The following is a 27,019-nucleotide window of genomic DNA, read 5'->3' as shown; positions in this document are numbered from 1 at the left end:
ATGTGAAGTCAGAGAGATACACAAATCAAACCAGCAGACCCAGATTTCTGCTTCTGTGGATCAAAAGCCCATCTCTACCTCCTGATACACGCAAGGTGGTGTACAGTATTGTGGGAACACTTTTTACACATTTTAGGGTATAGAGTGGAGATGCAGCATTGCAGAGATCTTCTAAAAGAAGAAAGTACTTGAACATCTTAAAGCCTGTCAGGCTGGTTTCCTTGGGTTTTTTGTTTCTGCCACATGAAGACTGTTTGCTGACAAGGTCTGTGAGCTTTGGTATAAACCTGGCATTTCTGGGGTAGCCAAGGGTATAATGGTCCTATTTCTGTGCCTTTCAGGTACCAGCAAGGTCAACCTTGTGAAAATCGCATCCACAGCCTCCAGCCCTCGAGACACAGCCCTGGCCGCCGTGATCTGTAGTGCGCTGGCCACAGTGCTCCTGGCCCTCCTCATCCTCTGTGTCATCTACTGCAAGAGACAGTTCATGGAGAAGAAGCCCAGCTGTGAGTGCCAAGAGCTGACTGTTTGCTTAATGGGTTTCTGTTGTTCTTGTTGTGCAAGTAGTGGAACTTGAACTCAAGGCCTGGGCATTGATCCTTAGCTCTTGCTTTACCACTTGAGCCACAGCTCCACATCCAATCATTGTGTGTGTGTGTGTGTGTGTGTGTGTGTGTGTGAGTGTGTGTGTGTGTATGTGTGAGTGTGTGTATGTGTCCTGGGACTTAGACTTAGGGCCTATATGCTGTCCAGAGCTTTTTTTGCTCAAGGCTAGTGTTCTACCATTTGAGCCACAGCTCCACTTCTGGCTTTTTGATGATTAATTGGAGATAAGAGTCTCATGGACTTTTCTGCCTGGGCTGGTTTTGAACTGAGACCTTGAGATCTCAGCCTCCTGAGTAGCTCGGATTACAGGAGTGAGCCACCAGTACCCAGCTTCATTTTGAGCTTTCTTAACACTTCTTTTGTATTTGCATTTCCATGTGAGAAGAAATGCAGACAGTCCTCACCTTACCGTAATTCAGCCTAACAGTTTGTCAGCTTTACCGTAATGGTAAAACTTCCAAGGTTTTGTTTGTTTGTTTTACTGTATGAGATATGCAATACTGCATTATAATAGGCTTTGCATTGCATGATTTGCATGTATTGCCCAACCACTGCCTAATGGAAATGTTGGTACATAGGTATGAAGTAGGCAAGGCCAAGCTACAATGTTCAGTTGATTAGACGGTACAACTGTCTTCAACTTACAAGAAGTTATCAGAACATCAGGAGAAACTGTCATCGAAACAAACATTAAAATATTAAAGTGTAAAACTAAAAAACATTTAATGACAGCTAACTGTTTTCTTTAAAAAATACAAACGCAGCAAGACATTGATGGCTTCACGTCTATAATCCTAGTGACTAAGGAGCTGATGGCTGAGGATTGCATGCAGTTCAAGGCTAGCCTGGGCAGAGAGGCCCATGAGCCTCTAATCTCCAATTAAACACTAATAAATAAATAAATAATAATAAAGCAAGATGAGTGCTAGTTCATATTATGATGTTAACTCAGGCTCCCGTTAGAGCAATTGTGTCCATTAACAGAATTCTCTCCTTCCCTCTTTTAGGGTCTCTGCGATCACAAGATATTCAGTATAATGGTTCTGAGCTGTCGTGTTTTGACAGACCTCAACTCAGTAACTACGGGCACAGAGCTTGCTGCAAGTGCCACCAGAACTCGGCCCAGACCTACGGTGAGTTTTGTCCTGAAGGACTTGGCCCTTTGGGTCGCCCAGAGTAATACAGAAAAGAATCACTCCACATACATCACAGTGGACATGGCTTTCTAATGGCAGCAGTGTGTGTGTGTGTGTGTGTGTGTGTGTGTGTGTGTGTGTGTGTGTGTGTGTGTGTGTGTGTGTGTGTGTGTGTGTGTGTGTGTGTGTGTGTGTGTGTGTGTGTGTGTGTGTGTGTGTGTGTGTGTGTGTGCCAGTTCTGGGGCTTGAAATCAGGGCCTGGGCTCTCTTACTGGGCTTTTTCACTCAAGGCTGATGCTCTACTACTTGAAACACATCTCAGCTTTTTTTTTTTTTTTGTGGCTAACTGTACGAGTCTCCCAGACCTTCCTGCCTGGACTGGCTTCCAACCATGTTCTTCCTATCTCAGCCTCCTGAGTAGCAGGGATTGCATGCATGAGCCTCTGAGCCTGGTGCTGCTCACATTTTCTTATTTTCCCCCTTTATGGTGAAAGAAAATCCCAGATAACATGACTGAGTTTTGTGGTTAAAATCTCTCTGGTCTCTTAATGTGAGAATGTTCTTTCATCTTTCTGGTGATGTCAAACATCACCAGACATGGATGTTTGTAATAAAAGATCAGACAGAAATTTTGCAGGACACTCATCAACTTCAGAAATCAAACTCAGATCAAATTCAGAAATACAAGAGAGGAGACATTATTGGCCTTCTCAGTGTACCAGATCAGCTGGCATAGAGTCCTTCTACCCTGGGCCTGGATAGGATAATCTGAGCCATTTAGTTAAGGAAGCGTCTCCCAGGTCTCTGCACTATAAACTTATTGCTGGCCTTGTAATTAATCAATGTGCTGTGGAGAGAGACTCAGACTGAAACTCACTCTCTGCTGGCTTTCGCAGGGCCTGTTCACCTGATCCCCTCCCTGTGCTGTGAGGGAACCTGTGGCAGTCCCCGCTCAGCTCTTGGTTGTGGGGTGCATTCGAAGGCCGCCCCTCATGAGAGGTAACTGCACACTTGATGAACCATTTTGTATTTGCTTTTTCAGGGATGTATTCTACTGAGCTGTCAGTTTACATGGGAAAGTACAGGGGCGCTTTTTTGATATTTCTTGTGATATTGTGGGAATTGGAAGGGGAACAATCAGTTGTGGTTTTTTGTGGGTTTGGGGTTTTTTGTTTGTTTTTTGTTTTTGTTTTTGTTTTGTCTTGGACTCAGGGCCTGGATCCTGTTCCTGAGTCTTTTCACCCAAGGCTAGTACTCTACCATTTTGGGCCACAATTCCACTTCCAGTTTTCTGGTGGTTATTGGAGATAAAAGTCTTTTATGGGCTTTCCTGCCCAAGCTGGCTTTGAACCACAATCCTCAGATCTCAGCTTCCTGAGTAGCTAGGATTACAGGAGTGAGCCACCAGTGTCTGGTTTGTTTTTGTTTTTGTTTTTACTGTTCCTGGAGCTTGGACTTAGAGCCTGGGCACTGACTCCAGGCTTTTTGTTCAAGGTTACTACTCCACTTCCAGCTTTTTGGTGGTTAATGGGAGATAAGGGTCTTATGGACTTTCCTGCCTGGGATGGCTTTGAACTTGATCCTTAGATCTCAGCTTGTTGAACAGCTAGGATTACAGGTGTGATTACCACTGGTGCCCAGCCAAGAAGGGTACAATTCTTTGGCAGGAATTAGAAAGGGCTCTCATGTTCGCTAATACCTAGCATCACTGTTTATATTTTTTTTACTGGTTTGCTTGTTTGTTTGCTTATTCTTTCATTCATTTATTATTTTTGTTGCTAGGAGTAGGGATTGAACTTTAGGCTTCACCCTTGCTCAGTTTCCTTGTTTGCATGGTGTTCTACCACCTGAGCCATGCCTCTAGCCTAGCTTATTTTGTTGGTTATTTGGAGATGGAATTTTGCAGACTTTTCTCCCGACATTGGCTTTGAACCATGATCCTCCAGATCTCAACCAGAACCTGAATAGCTAGGATTATAAGCATGCACACCTAGCTTGTATTTTTTGTTTTACATTCATGACATCTCTGTCATTGAGAAGTCATGTTTAACATGTTGCATACTGATGATGTACTATTTTAGAGTCCTAGAACAGCCATCAAAGAAACTTAGCTAAGACCTAGGAGGAACAGAGAAAGAAAGAAAAAGAAAGAAAGAAAGAAAGAAAGAAAGAAAGAAAGAAAGAAAGAAAGAAAGAAAGAAAGAAAGAAAGAAAGAAAGGAAGGAAGGAAGGAAGGAAGGAAGGAAGGAAGAAGAAAGAAAGCAAGCAGGGAGGGAGGGAGGGAAAGGGGATGGAAGGAAGGAAGGAAGGAAGAAAGGAAGGAAAGAAGGAGGGATGGAGGGAGGGAGGGAGGGAGGGAGGGAGGGAGGGAGGGAGGGAGGGAGAAAATAGCTTTGACCTTGGAAACTAATAATGCCAGATGTAGAAAATCAGGCTTAAGATAGTAAATCACTACTGTCTGTTCATCAGCAGTCTGACTTACTACCTGCCAGTTGCTCTCTAAGACATGAGATTATAGCAGACACATTGCATTGAAGTTGTGTCATTTGTTGCCACCAAATACTCAAAGATCTTTTCTACATGTGTTCAGAAGCACAGCCCCGCTTGGGGAGGCGATGCCGGCTCTCTTTGGGACCCTTTCCCGGTCCACGTGTGGTGAATATTCTGACGCTTGGCCCCTGATGCAGAATTCCATGGGTGGCGATGACATCTCCTTGTGTGACTCCTACCCTGACATGACTGGGGAATGTCGTCCCCTTGATCCAGACAACGAAAACTCAGTATCTTTGGATTCAAACAGTCAAGAAGTGGTTGGGGGAGCTGTTCTCCTTTCAGCTCATTCTGGAAGCTTCTCAGGACCTACTGACTTCTCCAGATACAAGGATACAACCATGGACTCCACGCTGGCTCAGGATGCACTGACTGCTCAAAGCCAGCTAAGTCAGGAGGTTGGTGACACCATGCAGTTAACCACCCTGCCGTCCTGTCAGGTAAGGCACCAGTTTGTGGTAGACTAGAATGTTCTAATTCAGTTCCCAGCGCAAAATGTGGGGATACTTGGGGAGGTTTTCCATTGTTCCTCATTTCTTTTTTTATTGATGGTAGTGGGATTTTTGAACTCAGGACTTTGCACTTGCTAGACTGGTGTGCTATCTCTAAGCCACGCCTCCAGCCCCGGTTCTCACCCATTATTTTTAGGATAGGGTCTTACTTCTTTCCTATCCCATCCCAGACAGGGACTGAAAACAGTGTATCAAACCTCCCTCTCTATGAAAATGGCCTTACATGATTTTTTTTAAATCCTAGAACCATGATCCTCCCAACCTTAACCTCTCATGTAATAAATCTATTATGTAAATAAAAGAAGCCCAGAACACATTCATAGATGAGGGAAGGAGAAGAGAGTTGTTGTTAAACTCAGTTCTAAATAACCAGGCTGTGAATGGAGGATACTAGAGTATTGTGCATAAAGATATCACACGAGCCAGGCAGAGGGGACAAGCTCATAGCTGGGCGGGCTTCGTGGCACACTACATAGCGAGAGGCAAGGGAGAGGCAGGGTGAATGGGGCACTTGGCTGTGTTTTGTCTGGATGAGGCTGTGCCGTTGCTGAATTTGCCTTTCTGCACCCTGAGAGCAGAGAAAGCTCTGGACACATACTGCTCATGCGCATGCTCCTGCATGTGCAGCCCCTCACTCCCTGCCACCGCCCCACCCGCTTCCATGAGACTTTGCATATCAGACACACGGCTAACGTCAAAACATGGTGCAAGTGCAGGTGTGTTTCTTGTATAATCTGCTGCAAAGTAATCTAAATGTGCCATGTTTTTGTCTTCTTTTGAACTCCCAAGAAAGTTTCTAGAGAATTTATAGAAGCAGAAGAAGAAGAAAAAAAACCTAGTTGGCTTTGAAGGGGAGAAAAATGTTGTTTTGGTCTCCACATGGAGGAAATGAAGAAGAGACACACAAAACAAATTAAGCCAATCAACACAACCCACATACACCTGAGGCCTATTTTTTTATATGAGATTGTTTACTGATGTTATTTTTGAGTCATCCCATAGTTTGTACAGCTTTCATGATGATAAAGGAGACAAAAGATTGCTTGAGTGTAAGTCTCAACCAAGAACGGACTATGGCTGGCCGCTAGTGGCTCAACCTGTAATCCTAGCTACTCAGGAGACTGAGATCTGAGGATCACAGTTTGAAGCCAGCCCAGGTAGGAAAGTCTGTGAGACTCTTATCTCCAATAAATTACCAAAATGTAAAAATGGAGCTGTGGCTCAAGTGATAGAGTGTTAGCCTTGGGTAAAAGAAGCTCAGGGACAGTGCCCAGGCCCTGCATTTAAGCCCCAGGACAGAAAGAAAGAAAGAAAGAAAGAAAGAAAGAAAGAAAGAAAGAAAGAAAGAAAGAAAGAAAGAAAGAAAGAAAGAAAGAAAGAAAGAAAGAAAGAAAGAAAGAAAGAAAGAAAGAAAGGAAAGAAAGAGAGAGAGGGTGAGAGGGAGGGAGGGAGGGAAGGAAGAAAGGGAGGGAGAGAGAAAAAGAACAAAGAGAATGAAAGAAAAAAGAGAAAGAGAAAAAAGGAGAGAGAGAGAAAGGAGAGAAAGAAAAGGAAGAGAGACTACTAGTTTCTGAAAAGTACTTTCTCTTCTACTGCATTTAATAAATCAGAAATCTAGTGAATGAACCTTTAATGTTCAAAAGAAAATAGGAAGTGACAGCTATTACAAATCTCTATGGGGTATGGATGTCTTCTATCAAAGGACCAACCAAGTGTTTTGTTGTTATTGTTGTTGTTTTGCCAATCATGGGGCTTGAACTTGGGGCCTAGGTGCTGTTCCTAAGCTCTTCTGCTCAAAGTTAACTCTCTACCACCTTGAGGCACAGTTCCACTTCCAGTTTTCTGGTGATTAATTGGAGATAAGACTCCCACAAACTTTTCTGCCCCAGCTGGCTTTGAACCGTGATCCTCAGATCTCAGTCTCTTGAGTAACTAGGATTACAGGCGTGAGCCACTAGCACCCAGCTCAGCAAGTATTTTAACTCAACTTGCTTTATTTATTTATTTATTTACAGACTACTAAGTTCACATTTCTTCCTAACAGGCTATTTTCCAAGACAGAGGACATAGTTCTTTCTTCTAAAGAATTTCTGTTTTTTTGACTTTATAACAGAATTCAGAATTCAGGAAGGCACTGGAGTACTGATTGGGTGACATACATAGGAAAGAAAAAGCCACACAACACTTTAGTTTTTATTTGGCGAAAGGCTGTGATTTCTAACACACTGAAGAAATAAGTTTTAAATGTCTGAACGAGATTGACAATCAGCAGAAGAATTTGTTATTGAGTCATCATGATTGTTGTGGGTTATAGTTTCATCTTTTAAGTAAACTTGGCAAATAAGAGCAGCTATATGTTGAAATTATAACGTTTATCTTACTGTCAGAGGACAAAGTTACTGGTATATTTGCATTTTGCTAGATTCCCTTCTTGTCAATGAAGTATTAACGCATGGATCTAACTAATAACTACAGTTTTGCATACTCAATTAATTATAGTTATTCGTAATCAGTTTTTGCAATGTTCACTTAGTCATTTTAACATGGAAGTCTTGTCTTAAACGCTTACCTCTGTGACTGTTTCAGGAAACTTGAGGTAGCCTTCATCCTGCTGTGGAAGTTATATGTCTGTGCCAAAGGACACACCCCATCTGAGGCTTACACACTGAGCCAGCTGGACCTGTGTGGCTCCTAGGAAGAGAAAATACATCAGAACCAAAATGATGACATTTTAAGCCTTTCAACCAGTTACTTATGAGCCAGACCTGAAGCTTCAACAAAAAGCAAGATCAGACTCCAGACTGATTTGTAACCCTTCTCCAAACCAGAAGTCACATGATTAACTTCAAAGACTAACAGATTTTCCAGCCTATGCAATTACCAGTACCAAGGCACAACCTGGTATTCCTGCTTGTTCTCATGGTAAATGTGTTCTGAGTGCAGACAGTCCACAGCATCTATATTCATGGACATTTTCTTTCCAAAAACAACCCCTGATTGCTTCTTCTCTTCCCACAAGTCCATGACAGATTCCCTGCCTTAGGTTTTAATGTGTCATGGGATTCAAGGTGAAGATCCTACTGGACGAGATCCTGACAACCTTTGTGGCTAGAAGTGACTTTATACCACCAATTTATACCTTGAACTCATATCAGATGAAGTTCTCTAACCTAACCAGGAATCAGAGGAGAGCCTCTGCTTCATGAACACCTGCCAGTGGTAGGAAGAGGATCTGGGTTACAAGATGTGAGAATGTGGTGGGGAAAGGACAATCCTGCTGTCAAAACCATGTAACACACAAGCTGTAGATACATGAGTGAACATATTCCTGTGACAGTCAGTCAATATGGAAGTATTCGTTGCATCTGCCCCTAGATCATAGCTTAGAAGGCCCAGAATATCTTTTATAGAAAGGCAATATTTATAAATGTAGTAATCTTTTATTTGCATTGCATCTTTATATTAAAGGCTTTAGGAATTTCAGCATATAAGAGTACCCTACCACTGAGGTAGTCTTGATTGAGAATACACTGTGGATGAGAGCCAGAGGAAAAGCTCACATTGTGGTTGCTGTTCAAGAGAATACCACTCTGGCTTGGTGGAATTTGACTGGGACATCCTTCAAATATTTTAAGTTTACTCTGCAGAGTCTCCTATTTTAGTCTGGTGATGGTGGATATCAGGTTTGGGGTTCACCAGGCATCAGTGGCTCAGCTATGCAGAAGGCTAAGATCTGAGGATCAATGTTTGAAGCCAGCCTAGACAGGAAAGTCCATGAGACTCTTGTCTCCAATTAAGCATCAGAACAGCCAGAAAAGGAGCTGTGGCACAAGTGGTAGAGTACTAGCCTTGAGTGAAAAATCTCAAGGACAACACCCATGCCCTGAGTTCAAGCCCCAGGATCAGCACCAAAAAAAAAAAAAAAAAAAAGCATGGAGTTCTATTAATGTATTCCATTGACACCATGTAGGGTTTGTGTTCCTTTTCTCCACTAATTAAAGAATTTAAAGGGCAGAAGGAGCAAGGTCCCTATATATAGTAGGCTCTGGGAACCCTTCTAGTACATTTTACTGTTCCTTTTGCTTTCAAATAAACATGCTTTAAACAGTAAATTGTACTCCCGGTACAAGAAGGGTTCCCAGAGCTAAGTGTCCACAGTCTCTCTCCCAGGGCCTTCTATATAGGGTCATTGCCTCCTCCTCTTTAGGGCATACTCCTGGTCGTTTTGGTTGAGAGGTGGACATATGCTGCAGGAAGTCTCATGATTGGTTCCCTCACATTTAAGCATGAGTGTGGAAGGGCTCCTGATTGGATGGAGGTTAGGGCCACAGACATGAAGGGTGCATGCATCTTGCTGAGTCATCCCCACCTTCTACATGTTGGAGCAGATGTTGGCCACCATCTTCTACCTAGTCAGGGAGGCCTAACTCACCCTCACCATTAACCACTACTTTGCTATGTACACACTAGAACTATCTTTAGGGCTAAGTAGGAAATGAGCCCAGTTTAATCTGAAGTAGAATAAGACCCATTTGTTCTTCACCTAGAGACCCAAGAGGACTTCATTGAGCAGATTTTGCCCCCCTCTTTGAGCCTACATGATCAGATTTAGCCTTTGACTTTTAATTGCTTGCTATTATTCTGTCAGTTATACTTTGAACTTTGACCTTTGAACTTGCACTTGATAGAATTCACTAAGATAGTTGCATTGAAATAGCCCACCTAATTCAAAGTCTTTTACCAACATTTAAACTGAATGTTAAAATTACTGTTTTACCTGGTGCTGGTGGCTCACATCTGTAATCCTAGCTACTCAGGAGGCTGAGCTCTGTGAGGATCATAGTTCAAAGCCAGCACAGACAGGAAACTTCATGAAGCTCTTATCTCCAATTAAATACCAAGAAGCTAGAAGTGGAACTGTGCCTTAAGTGGTAGAACACTAGCCTTGAGCTGATACTCAGGCTCAGGGATAGTGCCCAGGCTCTGAGTTCAAGTTCCAAGACTGATATGCACACACACACACACACACACACACACACACACACACACACACACACACACACACACACAAATTACTCTGTCTTTCATAGGACACAATACCTTGTCATGTTTTACCTTACTCTTTGCAAAGCATTAGTAGAATTTATCAAACCTCTTCCTGTGGCTACTTCTATATTAATAATTGTAAGTTCTAACTCATTTGTTCCTGGAGCTTATTACAACTTCAATTCTTTTACTTGAAATGGGTAATCAGAGTGGTCCAAGGAAATCTACATTGATTAGGTCTACCTAGTGCTCAAGAAAAACATGATTTGCTTTTTTTTTCTGTTTCCAGCCTAAGCCAATGGTCCTTACTTTGTTATGTTACAACTCCTGGGAGAATATCTTTTGAGTAACTCAAATAAAACATTGAGGCCATGACAGGTAACATCTATGACAATGCAAGCTAGGTTTCTCTCAGTGGCTTGTATTATAACTCACATATATCTGCCTCCATTGATATGACAGAGAGATAGCATTTGCATAACTGAACATAGTTTCCCCACATCGGGCCATGGCAAACAAAGACACACAGGCTGGTAAGAGTCACACTTTGGCCTCATACCCTGAAGCATCATTCTGGATCAGTAGAGAAATGAACAGGATTAAACATGGATTTCATTTGATACTGACTTTGAAAAAGTCCAAGTTATGTGTATCAACATAGAAATGTGTTACCACCACCTACTTACTCTCCATCTATGTATTATACATTTATAAACACTTGAGGAAAACCTCGTACTGCAGTTACACTGTTGCTGGAACACCCAACAAGCCCAGCTCAGCCCAGGAAGCCCAACTGGGGCTGCTGTCAAGAAACCTACTTGAGATGCTCATGCATGTGGAATGCTCCTCACACTGAAGAAGCCATTAATGAGGAAGAGACAAGGATTTCTAAAGCAACCTAGTAAAGTCACATTTCCCCCCTCCCAATTTTGTATATATGGAATATATTTTTCAATAGAGATTTTTTTACTTTAGATAAAACATTCATGTTGCTGTCACTTAGGTTCAGTGTTGTTAGCGAAGACAAAAGGGAAGGAAAAACTAACTCATTGCTTTGGGAATAGTTTGAATCAATTTAGGTTTTATGATTAGTTTGTATACTGGAATTTATCTGTTTGTAAATTTTCCAATACAAATAATTTTGTAAGACTTTTTAAAAACTTGTGAATAAAACTGATACTTGTTATTCTTATTTACCTGTCCAATAAGAGAATGACTTTGTGGTTATAAGTGTGTTGGTTGAGTTGGTTTTTTTTTTTCTTAACAGAAGTACACACTAAGATCACTCCATGTCCTGCTCCTGCTCTTTTAGATAAGATAGAACCCTCTTTGCTCCTTCTTTCCACCCTAGCATGGTAATTTGAAGTCTTTACTAGTAAGCTAGTTATCTCCTTCAGGAAGATCAAGCTCCTGAAGGATTTTCTGCATTACCTTGAGAAGCTAGAATATTAAGACTTTATCAGAATCTTCCTCACCTCATTTTATGACACAAAAATGGAAAGAAGTTCATTTGTTTTTAAGTTTTATAGTCCTGTTTTGGTGTCTCATAACTACAGTCCTAGCTACTCAGGAGACTGAGATCTGAGGATCATGGTATAAAGCCAGCCCAGGCAGAAATCTGTGAGGCCCTTTTCTCCAATTAAGCAAAAGAAAGAAAGACAGAGAGAGAGAGAGGATAGGGAGGGAGATAAGTAGAGCTCAAGTTCAAGTGGTAGAGCATTAACATTGAACAAAAAAGTCAACCCAGTACCAACACACACACACACACACACACACACACACACAGAGTTTTTTTAGTCCTTTTCATTGGTGATCAGTTTAGTGCTCAGTTGCTGAAGAGTAGACTAAAAGAAAGATGAAGGAATATCCAGAAAACAACAGCACTTTCCCCTGGAACTTTCATTTTCTTTCCCCTATCCACCTTCCTTTTTTCTTACTCTTTTTCTTTCCCTTAGCAAATCATTTAAAGCCATTACTAGATTACCAGAGTTTACATTTCTTGGGATTTTGTGGGTTGGTCCTTTGTTGTTGTTGTATACTTCAGAGTGACACTATGTTCTCCAAGCTGAGTCGCTGGTGTTAAGGACACTAATTCCATGGAGAGAGGATACTGATTTTTTTCCCCATTCCCATCCCATCCCAGCCTCACCCCAACCCTCAGCTCACATGGACTTTCCTGGTATCCATGGAGATTAGTTCAGCTTAGGGGTAAACCATAAATCCATCAACTCTCAGAAAAATAACTCCAAACTTATGAGGCTCTCAGAGGAGGTCCTAAATAATGTGTAGCAGTATCAGCCACTGACATAATTAAGGTCTTTACAGTTGACTACTTGCTGTTCTGAATTAGTCCATCTCTCCCATTTTAACTTGAGAAGGTACTGTCTGGTTTTTTTTTTTAACCAATTTGGCACCCACTGAGGTATGTAAGTAAAACTTAAGTTATTCACATCAATCATTTTCCAACTAAGCGGTGGTCTGAGAATTTCCAACATCTTCTACTCCCCCTCCTAAATCTCAGATCTACCATGAGATTATATGGACATAATCATGTGTGATCAGGGCAATAGTTCACTAAATGGTATCACATGTCAACCAAAGGAAAGCTTCTGTTCCAAAGAATGAGTGGGCTGTGAGCCAGGGGCTTTAAAAACCACCAGAACTATTTAAATCAGTGGGATTTATGGCTGAATTTGAATTAGCTTTGCCAGAGACTTGAAATTTTTTAAGCTTTCATTAAAAACACCTTCTCTAGAATTGTAGGTGGTCTTCTGGAGTAAGTTTTGCTTATTAATCAATAAAGACAAGATTCTTCCTCTCCCCTTCCCTTCATTACTAATGGCATTGACTTGTCCTATTTCAAACTGAAGTAGTTGCATCCTACCATTTTACTCAATTACTTAACCAGCAGAACTTGGGGTGAGGGCTAACAGTAGGCAGAAGATCTATAGGGAGCTCCATCAGCAATCTCTTAGTAGCAGGCATTATATCACCACTTCCCCAGGTCAGTTTCCCTGTAGAAAGTGCTGGAAAGCAAGATGAATTCCCCTCTGAAGACTCACTCTGGTGAGAGGCCATGTCCTAAGTCAATCTTGAGTTCAAGCATTCAACACATGTTCACATTTGCTTTGTTCTAAACGTGATAGCAGGATTGAAGCAGACACTGGGAAACAGGAAGGTGACAGGCATTGTCTAGTTATTAAACAAGTCTTAACTGTAACAATGTGCAAACATTCTTGGGCACGGAGAACCTGCACACATCTGGGGATTCTCACAGCTCTGAGAGCTCCAACAGTGTCCCCAGAGCAGGTGGAATGGAAGGAGCTGTAACTGCAGGAGATAAAGGCCCAGCTTGCAGTAGGGACAAACATGGCAGGGCTGGAGCATGAGGTGGCTGAGGCCCAAAGCTTCACCCTCCAGAGGACATTGTCTCCACAAATGACACAACATGAAAACTAAAGTCTCTGCTCTTCCAGAAGCTTGGAAATCACACAGATCAGGTTGGAGCTAGTCTCTCTTTTCAGGCAGAGATCCTTACTGATGAGAAGGGACTCTTGTCCAGCCTAGTGGTGCACAGTCCTCCTGGTTGGAATCCTCAGCTTGGGCCCTCTCATCTGGGTTAGCTCGGTCACGTCTTGGCCTCCAGTAGACAGTGCTGAATGTTTGGTGTATGTTGAGGACTGAGCCAAACCTTCCATTGCCATCAACAAGCATCCCACCAAGGTGAATACCCAAGGTGAGACTGACCCCTTCCTACACTTGTGGACAGCACCATCAGTTGTGGCCTTTCACCTTGGGGTCCTGCCAACCTACTACACTCCTGGCCACTCTGCCATTAGTTCTGTGTCAGCCTTTACAGTGGGCTGTTCTTATTTACCTAATGTTCCTGTCCGTTTCTAAATCTCAGTCAGGGCTGAGAGATGACATCTTGCCTATGTTTTCCTCACTCCCCAGCCTTGTCCCTGAAAGGCCATTCCTCCTGCTGTTTGGTCCTTTTCTCAAGATCTGAATCCCCAGGAAATCCAAGGACTGGGGGACTGGCCTCTGCCTGCTGCCCTTGCAGCCTCTGGGCCCCTTGCTCCACTGAAGTACCTATGCTCCAGGCTTGCAGCCGCACTGATTGGTAGCCCTGAAGCCATAGGCCGCTTCTGACCATGTCCAAGACCCTTGAGCTACACAGAACTCAGTGAGACACCTAGCTTATGGACCCACTAGAGGTTGATTGCTAGTTTGAAGGAGCCCCAGAAACCTCCAGTGATCCACTTTTCACATGTACATGGACTTTTGTAATTTTGGAGGAGGAAGGACCAGAAGCAAGCAGCAGCAGCAGCAGCAGCAGCTCTCCAATAGTGTGGATAGACAGGGTGGCATCTTACTGCAGAAGGAGCATGTTGTTCTAATGCCACTGAAATCTGTCATCACATCTCGAAAGATAAAGGCAGGGTCTGCCTTGTCTTTGCAAATGGAAGATTCTAGAAGAATGACACCAGCATGAGAAGTGGGAGAAGAAAACTGCTGTCATCTTCATCTCTAGACTTACTCCTGTAACACAGGCCCCACACAGGCCCCAGAGAACTTGGTGCTGTCCAAGGGACCTGATGACCACTGACTGTCCCTGGGCTGCTTCTGCTCAAGGCTAGCACTCTACCTTTTGAGCCACAGAGCCATTTCCAGCCTTTACTGAGTATTATTGGCGATGAGTCTCACTGACTTTCCTGCCTGGGCTGGCTTCAAACCATGATCCTCAGATCTCAGCCACTGGCACCTAGTGAGCCAATCACTTTTATGTGCTGCAAAGGATTAACCTGCGTATGGTCTTGACTGAGCCACAGTTCCCAGATGTACAGTCAAATGCCAGTCATCCCATCACCACAAAGGTTTTTTTTAGATGCAAATGATCTGTAAGCCCCATAGACTTTGAATAATAGAGGTGAAGGAGGTTCAGAGGACAGCACATCCTCAAGGGAGAGGGAAATCTACGGATGCTGCCTGTAGAGCCTACGCAGAAGCTTGAGCTCTGCCCTTCAGTCCCGGCGCCTGCAGCAGTCAGACTAGCCATCACACATTGATGTGTGAGTGAGCGGATTCCCCTAAACCATCCTCCAGATAGACAAATAGAAAGATATATCAAAAGATACGTATGATAGCTATGCATGATGATAAGATATGCATGACGGACAAATGATAGATTTGATAGATAAGTGATAGAATTAGGCATGCTAGAGAGGACTGATAGGATTATGATAGATATGTCTGCATGCATGATACACATGATAAATATATGTAGATTCATATATTAATATAAACATACATAGGAAAGGTAGGAGCAGCTCTGTGTGTGTGTGTGTGTGTGTGTGTGTGTGTGTGTGTGTGTGTGTGTGTGTGTGTGTATTACATGCACAGCACTAATAGGACAAACTAACAGTGTTAGAAATAGCTCAGGATGTTGGGGTGTCACATAAGAAAAAGGACACCAACTTGAAAGGAACTTGGCAAAGCAAAGTTTACTTCTGCAGAAGGGTGCATTATCAGCCAAAAATTTGGTAGGTAAGCAAACAGAGCCAGGCAGGCTGCTTCCTTTTTATCCATAATCCAGCAGGCCCTGCCCCTCTGCTTGCATTGGCTGAGTTCAGGGTCAGAATCTGCAAATGGATGTGACTTAATGAACAGGATGCAACTCAAATTCAAGGAGCTTCTAATAGACTGTCTTAATTAAAGTGCTCAGGGAAAAGATGTATGTACCTAAAATATAACTAAGCAGGAACCCTTTAGAAATACAATTTGTAGGGCCGGGAAAGTGGCTCAGTGGTAGAGCGCTTGCCTTGCATGCCTGAGGCCCTGGGTTCGATTCCTCAGCACCACATAAGCAAAAAGAAGAAATACAATTCTCTCAAGATCAACCTAGTTTTCTGATGATTAATTTGAGATAAGAGTCTCACAAACTTTCCTACCTGGGATTGCTTTGAACTGTGTTCCTCAGAGCTCAGCTGCCCAAATAGCTGGGATTACAGGCATGAGCCACCAACACCCAGCTTAAAATAGGATTTTGATGAACAAAATCCCAGAGTTGATAGTCCCACTACTTTCATACAGATTTTTTTTCAGGTCCCCAGTAAGACAGAGTGAAAGACTGAATTGTAGCCATTGTAGCCAGGTGTTGGTGGCTCTCACCTATAATCCTAACTACTCAGGAGGCTGAGATCTGAGGATCACAGTTCAAAGCTAGCACCAGCAGACAAATCTGTGAGAATCTCCAAATAACCATCAAAATGCTATGTGGGAGGCATGGCTCAAGTTATAGAATACTAGCCATGAGTAAGAAAGCCAGGTAAGAACAGAAGAAAAGCAAGTTTGCAGTTGAAAGGTTTCAAAAGCTATCCAGGATTCCTGGAAGTCACTTGATTCCATTTTTCTCTCTTGAAACAGTAGAGAAGAAAAATGTGATAGTCACATGCAGTAGAATATTATGCAGCCTTAAACAGAAAGAAGACTTTCCTGATACATGATGCTATATAAATGACCCTGGAAGACATCATGATATTAAAGAAACCAAACTCAGAAGTACAGATGTGTGTCTATGCTTACATAAGGTGCTCCAAACATACAGTCAGAAAGTAAAATGGGTTTCCTGGGTGTAAGGAGAGGAAAAGGAGGGATATGTACAGTTGGTTGAGGATGAAGAAAAGGTTTGAGGCACAATATTGCAAATGCACAGTGGACTGAACTTACAACTAGTTAAAATGGTAAAATTTGTGTCATATCCATTTTACCACAATATATATTTTACTTATACATGTTTCTAAATTTTAATCAACATAAAATAGCATATATTTACCATGTATGTTATGATTTTTTTCCAGCAAAGGGATTTCAACTCAAGGCCTTGCGCAAGCTAGGCTGGCACTCTATCACTTGAACCACATCTCCAGTTCAGCTTTTGCCTGGTTATTTTGGAGATGGAGTTTTCTATCTGGGCTGGCATTGAACCATGATTTCTGGATCTCAGCTTCCAGAGTAGCTAAGATTATAGGTATGAGCTACTGGCACCAACTAAATTTCTTTTTTTTGGGGGGAGGGTCCGGTTGTGGTGCCTGAACTCTTGGCCTGGGTGCTGTCCCTCAGCTCTTCAGCTCAAGGCTAGTGCTCTACCACTTGAGCCACAGCTCCACTTCCGGCTTTTTTCTTTTTGCTTATGTGGTGCTGAGGAATCGAACCCAGGGCCTCATGCATGCAAGGCAAGTGCTCTACCACTGAGCCACCTTCCCAGCACCAACTAGGTTTCTAATAGTTCCATATACATCCTGAGATTCAACCAATAACCACATCATCATCTCTCAGCATTTTTTTTCTTTTTTTTCTTTTATCAGTTCTGGGCCTGGGCGCTCTCCCTCAGCTCTTCAGCTCAAGGCTAGCGCTCTACCACCTGAGCCACAGTACCACTTCTGGTTTTTATGTTTATGTGGTGCTGAGGAATCAAACCCAGGGCCTCATACATGCGAGGCAAGCACTCTACCACTGAGCCACCCTCCCAGCCCCTCTCTTAGCATTTTTCAAGAACAGAACATATTACTCTTGAACATATTACTTTATTCCAAAATTTCATATAATTTGACTGACGTCTTCCTGATGTTGCTCCTCCCAGCTACGCAAAGCCACTGATTCCACGTTCTTCTTTCATGAAATCAACATTTTGTGATTCTGCATGTGAATAAAACCTCGCTTCAGAGAGAAACCATCTATGTTTCCAGTAAATGGTAGATTCACTGGTTCATGGTGGATATTCCCCTTTGTATACATGCTAGATTTTCTTTATCTCTTCTTCAGTTGATGGACATTTAGGTTGTTTCTATGTCTTGGCTATGGTGAGCACTGTTGCAAGGAACAGGTGAACACAGGTGTCTCTCTGACATACTGATTTCATTTCCTTGAGATACATACCCAAGAGAGGAGCTCACGGGATACATAGTTTTATCTTTCCTTCCTTCCTTCCTTCATCCTTCCTTCCTTCCTTCCCTCCTTTCTTCCTTCCTTCCCTTCTCTTAATCTCTTTCTCATTTTCTTTCTTTCACCAGTACTAGGGCTTAAATTCATGTCCTGGGTACTATCCCTTAGCTTTTTCACTCATGTCTGGTACTCTACCACTTGAGCCACAGCTCTGCTTCTGGCTTTTTGTTAATTAATTGGTGATAAGAGTCTCAGAGACTTTGCTACTGCATTGGCTTCAAACTGTGATTCTCAGATCTCAACCTCCTAAGTAGCTAGGATTACGAGCATAGGCCATCAGCACCTAGCCTATTCTTTTTGGTGAAAATGTATAGTTTTCTTTAAGGGCTGCACTAATTTATGTCCCCACCAATATCCCTTTTCTCTGTTTCCTCACCAGCCCTTGTTTTATTTTAGTGTTTTGGAGAACAGCCATTCAGTTATACATTGGGAATATTCCCCAAGAACTCACAACCTAAAGCTTTGGTATTCATCCTGAGACACCATAGGGAGGGGGTAACTCATATAGAAGGTGGTATCTACTAGAAGGAAGTTAAGTCACTGGAGTATGTACTGGAGGAGGAGTATGGGAGCTAGAGTCTCTCTCTCTCTCTCTCTCTCTCTCTCTCTCTCTCTCTCTCTCTCTCTCTCTCTCTCTCTCTCTCTCTCTCTCTCTCTCTCTCTCTCTGCTTCCTGACCATCATGGGACAACAGGCTCTTCCTCTGGAGGCAGTCCACCATGGTGTACTATGCTGCTACAAGCCCAAAGCAACAGGGCCAACTCACCAGGCTCTGACTAGGCCCTGAACTCTGAAACTGTGGGCCATAAACAAACTTTCCACCTCTAGATTGTGTCAGGTATTTTGTCATGGCAACAGAAAGCTACTAGAATTTATTAAATGTGAGGTCATGTTTTACGTGTGAGGTAATCCAGTATGTTCCTAAAGCAGGATTCTCAAGGGACCAGTTTGGGCCTATTGGACAATGCCCCAAAGCTGCAAATGAGAACAAACTCCCTAGGTGGCTCTAAGGTGACATTTTTAGCTGTCCTACTACCCTGTTGCACTCTACCACACGAGCCACAGCTCCACTTCTGGCTTTTGGCAGCTAATTGAAGTCTCATGGACTTATCTGAGAATCCTGATTCTCAGCTGTTAGCCTCTTGAGTAGCTGGGATTACAGGAGTGAGCCACCAGCACCCAGCTTTGCTGGGACATCCTAACTGAGGTCCTGGCTCCTTGACAAGCTGGAATTTCTTTTCTCCTTTTTTTTTGCCAGTCCTGGGGCTTGAACTCTGGGCCTGGGCACTGTCTCTGAGCTCCTTTTTTGTTCAAGGCTAGCACTCTACCACTTGCACCACAGTGCCAGATCTCAGATCTCAGCCTCCTGAGTAGCTAGGATTACAGGTGTGAGCCACCAGTGCCCACTGAAAGCTAGAATTTCTTATAAGGCAGAGGTGATGGCTGATCTCCCTTTATGTCACCCAGGAAGCTTGCCCAGGTAAGGCTGGACAGTTTAATAAATCAACTCAAGTTATTTCAGTGGCTGGGAGATGATGGTAAAATATTCTTAGATTAAGCCTTAGGCCTTGAGGCAGGGTGGGAAGTAGAGTGACTTCCTCCTTTTCTGGGCTTTGTTTCAGTACCTGGAGTCTAAAGGATGTTTAGAGTTGAGGAGGGCCCCATTCCCAGAGGATACAGCCTGACCTGCCCTCCAGCCCAGAGCATCTGAGGCTCAGACTGTCCAGGAGAAGGTGTGCTGACCAGTGACAATGTGGGGGAAGGATATGGTGACCTATTGAGTCACCTCTGTTAGTGGGGTCTGTCCCAGTGTGATTCCTCCTCAGTCCCTCAGTCAAGTCAACATAGCCAGCATTGACTGGTCATGTGGGGGTCAGATTCAACCCTTCCTGTCCCTGACAGGCATGTGGTCTTCCAGAATTTCTAAAGATCCAACCTGAAGCTAGGTGTTAGTGACTCATATTTGTAATCCTAGCTACTCAGGAGACTGAGATTTGAGGACCATGGTTCGAAGCCAGCCTGGGCAGGAAAGTCCACAACACTTTTATCTTCAATTAACCATCTGCAAATGAAACTGGTACAGCATCTGCCTTGAGTGAAAAAAAGCTAAGGGACAGTGCCTAGGCCCAGATTTCAAGCTCCAGTACCAACACACACACACACATACACACACACACACACACACACACACACACACACACACACACACACACACACACACACACACACACACACACACACATATATATCTGGGCCACAACAAGCTATCTTTAGAGTTATCAACAAGTTATTTAAAAAAAAGAGGAAGAGGAGGAGAGGAAGAGGAGGAGTCATCAAGTTCCTGAGAAGACAAAGAGCCAACATGGAGGCCAAATATATGCAATGGATGTAGAAAGGAATCATAGGAAACATTGGATCCAACACACTCTCTAATCCCACCATTATTCCATGTCCCTATGGCTCAATCCACTCCTCAGGAAGCAGAGGGCAGCCACGCCTCACCTTTATAAATACAATTGAAAATTTTAATTTTTCAAAAGTGATAGCAGGTAGAAGTAGGTGCGTGACAGGTGACAGTGTCGCCTGGGCTCAGTCCTGCCCTGCATGTTCTTTGAGAAGCTGAAAGCCCACCCATCACTGTTCAGTAAAGCTGTCTATACTCTCTCAGCAAAGAAAGACTAGCTAAGAAAAAAGAAAACAACTCATAACTTTTTTAAAAATAAGTTTTTTATTGTAAAAATACTATACAGAGGGGTTACAATTATATGAGCAAGGTAATGAGTGCATTTCTTATCTAGCATTGTTGCCTCCTCCTTTGTTTTTCCCCTACCATCCCTTCCCTCCCATCTCCACAAGTACACTCCCCACCCCCAACTCATTACTTAAAAAAAAATCCAAGAATTAAGAACTGCTATTCCTCCAGCTGAGGCTCTGTTTATGTAAACTAGCTAGAAGTGTATTTGCAAGGATAGAGAAGTCACTAAGAAAAAAAAGAAGAAGAAAGGACTGACCTACAGGAGTAGCTGAGAGAGAGCAACACAAAGCCATATTCCACAAAAGTATCACCCCAAAGGGACCTACCTAGCCACCATGAGCAAGAACCAGCAGATAGAAGAGGGGGCAGGGGAGAGCCAGGCCCCGGTGGCTCACAGCTGGAATCCCAGCTTGAGTAGCTAGGATTGAGGCTGAGATCTGAGGAATCTGTTTGAAGCCAGCCCAGGCAGGAACATCTGTGAGATTTACCAAGAATAAAGCCACAAGTGAAACTGTGGCTCAGGTGGTAGAATACGAGCTTTTGAGCAATAAAAGCTCAGGGATAGCATTCAGGCCCTGAGTTCAAACCCCAGGACTAGGGCACAAAATACAGAGCAGAGTAGATGGCTATGTAAAAGCACAAAGCCAGGGAGAGTGTAGAAAAGAACAGGGAATCTTAATAAATGAATACAGATGTTTAAGTATTAGGGGAAAAAAAAACTGTAAACGTATTTGGAAAAATAACCAAAAAGAACTTTGTGTGTGTCTGTGTGCGTGCTCATGTGAGCATGCACATGTACCAGTCTTGAACTCAGGGATCTTAGGTAAATTAAAGCGCCAGCTGAGGAAAGAGAGAGCAGCACATGGTATTCAGGCAAGGGAAAGGTTTATTTTCCAGCTGCAGGCCACCTCTGGTCAAGTTGGAAGCCCACACAGCAGGGATAAAAAGGGTGGAACCACAGCCCAGCCAGGACTTATCAAGGCCAGGAGGTAGGAGAAGGTGTGGCCACACCGGATGTGGATGTGACCTCAGGGAGGGAGGGAGGTGACTGCCTCCACACGTGTTGGTTACCTAGGTGACACAGGTACTGGGCGGAGACTTAACCAAGAGGAGGGAGGAGTCTGCTCCACCTTCCCAGGGTGGACCTTACAGGGCCTGGAAGCTGTTCCTGAGCTTTTTTGTTCAAGGCTAGCACTCTACCATTTGAGCCACACTGCTTAACTAAAGAGTCTCATGGACTTTCCTATCCAGGCTGGCTTTGAATTGTGATCCTCAGGTCTCAGCCTCGTAAGGATTATGGGGGTGAGCCATTAGCACCAGCTTAACAAATAGAACTTAAAAATGAAAAATATAGTCTAAGCCCGCTCTGTATTTGCAGGGAATTGTTTTCCAGACTTAAGCCTCCATGATCTTTAGGTCTCTTACCTAAAATGAAGTAATTGCACCTGACTTAGGCACATTCTCCTAGTAATCCCTAGATTACCTCTAATGCACAATACTATATTAAGGCTATGTAATTAGTTGCCTCATTTAGAAAGTAATAACAAGAAAAATGTCCAGACATGTTCAATACAGATACAATTTTTTTTCAAATATGTTTTAACCCACAGTTGAGTCCATCAGCAAATGTGGCCCCAATAGGGAGGGCCAACTGTAATAAAAATGTTAAATGCAACAAATGAATACAAAGCAGAAGGAACAGTTGAAAAGGGAATCAATCCATGGGAAACCGGATCTAAGGATATATCCCAGAATGTATGAAAGAGAATTCTAATAGAAATCTATCTAATAGGAGCTTCAGAAAGAAAGGAAATAATAAAAGATAATGGGAACTGGTGACTCATGGCTGCAATCCTAACTATTCAGGGCACTGAAATCTGAGGATCACAGTTCAAAGCCAACATGGACAGCAAAGTCTGAAAGACTCTTATCCCCAATTGCATGTCTTAAAAAGCTGGAAGTGGAGCTATGGCTCAAGTGGTAAAGTGCCAGCCTTGATCAAAAAGAGTGTAGGGACAGTGCCCAGGTCCTGAGTTCAAGCCTCAGTGCTGGCACACACACAAAAAGAAAAAAGAAAAGAAAAAGGAGGAGGGAATGGAAAGGAAAAGGAAGGGAAGGAAACAAATCCTCACAGTGACATGAGTCATAAAGTTTCCAAGTGCTTTCTATTGCTCAGAAGATGGACCCTGGGAAGTTAAGTCTGTGATTTTATGATTTTAAGTGTAGTCTACTAAGAAAAGAGATTTACTCTAAACCATGAGAGAGAAATTGTTGGAATAAAGAAAAATTTTCTTAAAAATCCAAAAATGGTCAGGGAAGGGAAAAAAAGAATGGTAAGTAGGAAACACAAAATAACATTATGAGTATCTTAATCACCAAAATTAACCTATCACAAAAAACTCCTGAAGCTTCTAGAATAAAAGTCAACATACTATCTGTTTTGTTGGCCCTAAATAGGAAAAGATTCTGTTTTCATTGGGGGGGGGGCTGTTTTGTTTTGTTTTGTAGTGGGCACTGTCTCTAAGCTCTTTTGCTCAAGACTAGTGCTGGCTCTACCACTTACAGCCACAGCTCCATTTTCATTTTTCTGGTGGTTAACTGAAGATAAGAGACTCACAGACTTTCCTGAACAGGCTGGCTTTGAATTGCAATCCTCAGATCTTAGCTTCCTGAGTAGTTAGGATTACAAGTATGAGCCACTGGCACCCAGTTAATTCTTGTATTAAATCTTGTACAATGGGGTTTCAATTCAACATGTCAGTTTGTGAGTACAAGCTGAACAATGTCACCCCTTCCATTATTCTGCCCATCTCTCCCCACCCCATCCATCGCCTCAACTTACCTGGTTCCATTTTCACACACGCACATTAATTATGACTGCATTTCTCACCCAGGGAAAGAATTTTTTTAAGGAGACATCCAGTAGCTGAAACTCGTCATGGTCTTGAAAGCTGATAGAAAAACATGAATATCCACTGAAATCTGTTTAGCAAATGGTTATCAGATCCTCAGAGAGGTTTCTGTAGGTACAAAATTATAGAGTGGGTAACCTGGCATATCCAACATGGTGGCTTTGCTGAAAAATCCCTAAACTAGGATAAGACCCTTGTAAGTGGCCAAGGTTAGATTAAGGGCTGGGAAGGTCACAGCCTACAGACACTAGGTGACTGAGATCTCCCTGGGGGAAACTGGAAGGGACACAGTCGGAGGTAGGAGGGATCAAGCCAGTTACAACCTGTATTTGGGGAAGGGCCAAAACGGAACAATGGTACCCTTTCCCAAGACTCATGCCCCCAGACTCCCAGCACGAATCCTGTTGGGGTCACCTGGGTTCAAGAGCCTTCTGGCCAATGCAAATTTGGAAATTAAGCAAGGTGCTTTGCCCTTTCATTGGCTTAGTGAATCTGATCCACACAAATCTGATCCCTGATCTTGTTCAGGAAGCAGGCAGAGAAGAATTGCTTTTTGTGGCTTTTTTGGCCTTTGGGTTGTTTTTTTTTTTTTTTTTGGTTGGTAGTGGTGGACTTTTTGGTGCCAGTGCTGGGGCTTGAAGGCTTCAACTCAGGGACTGGGAGGTGTTCCTGACCATTTTGAGAGAGAGAGAGAGAGAGAGAGAGAGAGAGAGAGAGAGAGAGAGAGAGAGAGAGAGAGAGTGTGTGTGTGTGTGTGTGTGTGTGTTTTGTTGTTGCTGATAACTAGCACTGTATCATTTGAGCCACAGAACTGTTTCTGACCTTTTGGTGCTGGATTGGAGATAAGAGTCTCATGGACTTCCTGCCTGTGTTGGCTTTAGCTAAGCTGAAAGGTATGAGCCACCAGTGCCTGGCTTCAAGTTGATCTTAAAATATGTCATAAATGATCGTTTTTACTTACAAAGAGCTTCACATTATGAACTAATTTCATTCGCCACAGGATATTCTATAATTCACTGTTTCTGTCTCTAAGCAACAGCAGTGAGTTGCTTTTTTTTTTGGATAGATCTTAGGGCTTGAACTCAGGACCTGAGCACTGTCTCTCAGCTTTAAAAAAATTTTTTTTCTCAAGACTGGTGCTCTAGCACTTGAGTCAAAGCTGCACTTGTGGCTTTTTGGTGGTTAATTGGAGATACTTTCCTGCTCCAGCTGGCTTTGAACCATTATCCTTAGATCTCAGACTCCAAAGTAGCTAGGATTATGGGCATGAGCCACCAGCACCAGGCATGGTTTTATTTTGGTGAAGTCTGTCCAGTAGTTCTGGCTTTCTGCCTTCCCTTTCTTTGTCTATGTCCCGAAGTCCACCACCTACCAACACAGTCATGCCAGCCCAACAAAGGAGGTAGAGTGGAAAGAGGGACCCGGGGGGAGGGGGGGTCAGGCAACCCATTAATCGAGGGTCCACCTCGATTAATGACAGATTTGCTTGGGCCTTTCCAAGACCACTACAGTTCCTGGCTTTGAGACATACAGCCAGGGCAGGGAAATATGGCCCAGAGCTGGCTTTACTGTGGCCTCCTAGAACTCCAACTCCTTTTGACCTAAGGGACTTCATGTCTTCATTGGGTCTCACAAGACACAGAGTAGATACTTCTCATCTGGGATGCTGTAGCTGCGCAGTAGAGGGAAAATACTGGGTCTACTGGTTCAATAGCTCCATTAGAGTGAATGCTCAAATGAGAGACTTCAGTCCTCAGGGATGAATGTCAGGAGGTCACAGTGTGTGTCACCTCGTGACCTTTGACTCCTTCATGGAAACCTGGAAAGGGGGCTCTGTTATCATGTATAGCGACATTTGGGGAGGAGCTCTTCCTCAGATCCAAAAGTAACCCTAGTATGGCTTGAATGCAGTTTTTTCCCAAAGGTTTACACTGGTGGGGCCCCAGTAGAAGATGATTACCTTACAAGGGCATGACTCCCAGAAGAGATTAACGTAGTTCTTTCAGGACTCTGGGTAGCTTCCCTGAGACTGGGAAGAGCAAGCCAGGTTTCTGAACATGTTGAATGCATCCTTCTGTGTGTGGCTGGTTCTCATTTCTGGTTCTCTACCATATGAAATAACCAAGAGGAGAATCTGATGGGAGTCTGATTCGTCCTTCTCACTTCTTGATCCTTAACAGGATCCATTGTCAAATCTCTTAAACTCTGATCCTAATAAACTTCTCTACTTTATCAGGTTCCTAGCCTTGGGTATGTTGTTACAGTATTGGAAAATGGACTCAGCATCTCATGCTCTCATGTGACATATTTACCTCCTGTAAAAGAGTTGGGAAACACTGTTTCTATCCATGATATAACAAGGCTTCACCCACAAAGAACACAGAGCGGTCATTTCTCATGGACTCAGTCTGGGTTATTTTATGTCTTCATTGACATTACTCTCTGAGACCTTTTGACCAGCCTTGGAGGTGGGCTCTGGTGGGCAGAAACTGGAACAACTCAGCAGGTATTTCCTGCCTGAGGCAGAAGAGGGTAATGCCCATTGGACTACAAAAAGCTAATTCCTATAACAGTACCTCACTCCTGGGGTGGCTATTCATTAACTAACTAAGTCAGCCTTCTACTCACATAAGAGCAGCAAAAGGCAATACTTAAGAGCAGAAAAGGAGATCCTGTGTGTGTGTGTGTGTGTGTGTGTGTGTGTGTGTGTGTGTGTGTGTGTGTGTGTGTGTGAAGCAATGCCAAGGAGATAAAGTATCAAAAAACACAAACCCAAAGTGCGACCTCAGGGAAATGACACAGGCCAACAAATTATATGGGAGCTTGCAATGTGATACGGCCAAAATGGCCACACAAAACACAAATAATTCTGCATCACATAGTTGAGGTATTGAGTCATGGACTAAGGAAGGGCCCTGTGAGACCCAGGATGATAACCAGAGTCCTCAGAAAAGGAGCAAGTGTTAGATGACATGAGGTAACTTCGGGGGAAGGTGACCACAGGTTGGTCATGGACATACTAGCCAGCACAAGCCTGTCTAGATGGTGACAAAGGACATCAGAGCTTAGGGAAAGTGAGGGTCATATGGTGAGTGACAGAGTCCTGAGCAGAGCTGTATAAGAGGAGAATCTAATGGAAACACAGGGTGTGAAAACATAGCTGGTTCCCAAGGACACTAAGGAAGCCTTGGAGCCATCAGATGGTCCTTCCAGATGGACATATCTAAAACTTTGCGGGCAAAGTGGCCATGTCTCATGGGAGCCTAGGTTGTATGGAGTAGGTAAGGGACAAGTCTATACCATCTGTCACTCTCATGACACCATCTAGGGATGCACAGGCTCCAATTTCTCTGGATCCAGCCTTGACTTCTGTGAGATGCTTCCAGATTGGAACTATTTCTTCCTTCCTGTCCACTCTCCCTGTGATGAAGTTAGGCCTCCCCTGATAGGTTTAAAGATGGACACTGGGACCAGATCCAATATGGCAGGAGGAATGACT

The 27,019-nt window shown here is 43.3% G+C and overlaps 1 protein-coding gene across 2 annotated transcripts in view; it reads left to right on the top strand.

The window, feature by feature from the left end:
• Tnfrsf19 (TNF receptor superfamily member 19) overlaps window positions 1-11,042 on the top strand; it is a 72,190-nt gene extending 61,148 nt beyond the window's left edge. For both annotated transcript variants that reach the window (XM_070003109.1, XM_070003111.1), the window contains exons 6-10: window positions 342-506; window positions 1,614-1,739; window positions 2,639-2,741; window positions 4,333-4,732; window positions 7,391-11,042. In XM_070003109.1, coding sequence (XP_069859210.1) covers window positions 342-506; window positions 1,614-1,739; window positions 2,639-2,741; window positions 4,333-4,732; window positions 7,391-7,399 — 803 coding nt within the window. In that variant the 3' untranslated portion in view covers window positions 7,400-11,042. The remainder of the gene's footprint in view (window positions 1-341; window positions 507-1,613; window positions 1,740-2,638; window positions 2,742-4,332; window positions 4,733-7,390) is intronic.
• The last annotated feature ends 15,977 nt before the right edge of the window (window positions 11,043-27,019 follow it).

The sequence above is a fragment of the Dipodomys merriami genome, unplaced genomic scaffold, assembly GCF_024711535.1.
Source record: "Dipodomys merriami isolate MVZ:Mamm:240054 unplaced genomic scaffold, mDipMer1.0.p SCAF_6, whole genome shotgun sequence".
NCBI lineage: Eukaryota > Metazoa > Chordata > Mammalia > Rodentia > Heteromyidae > Dipodomys > Dipodomys merriami.
Note: the sequence above shows the minus strand (reverse complement) of the source record. Positions and strands in the feature narration are given on the sequence as shown.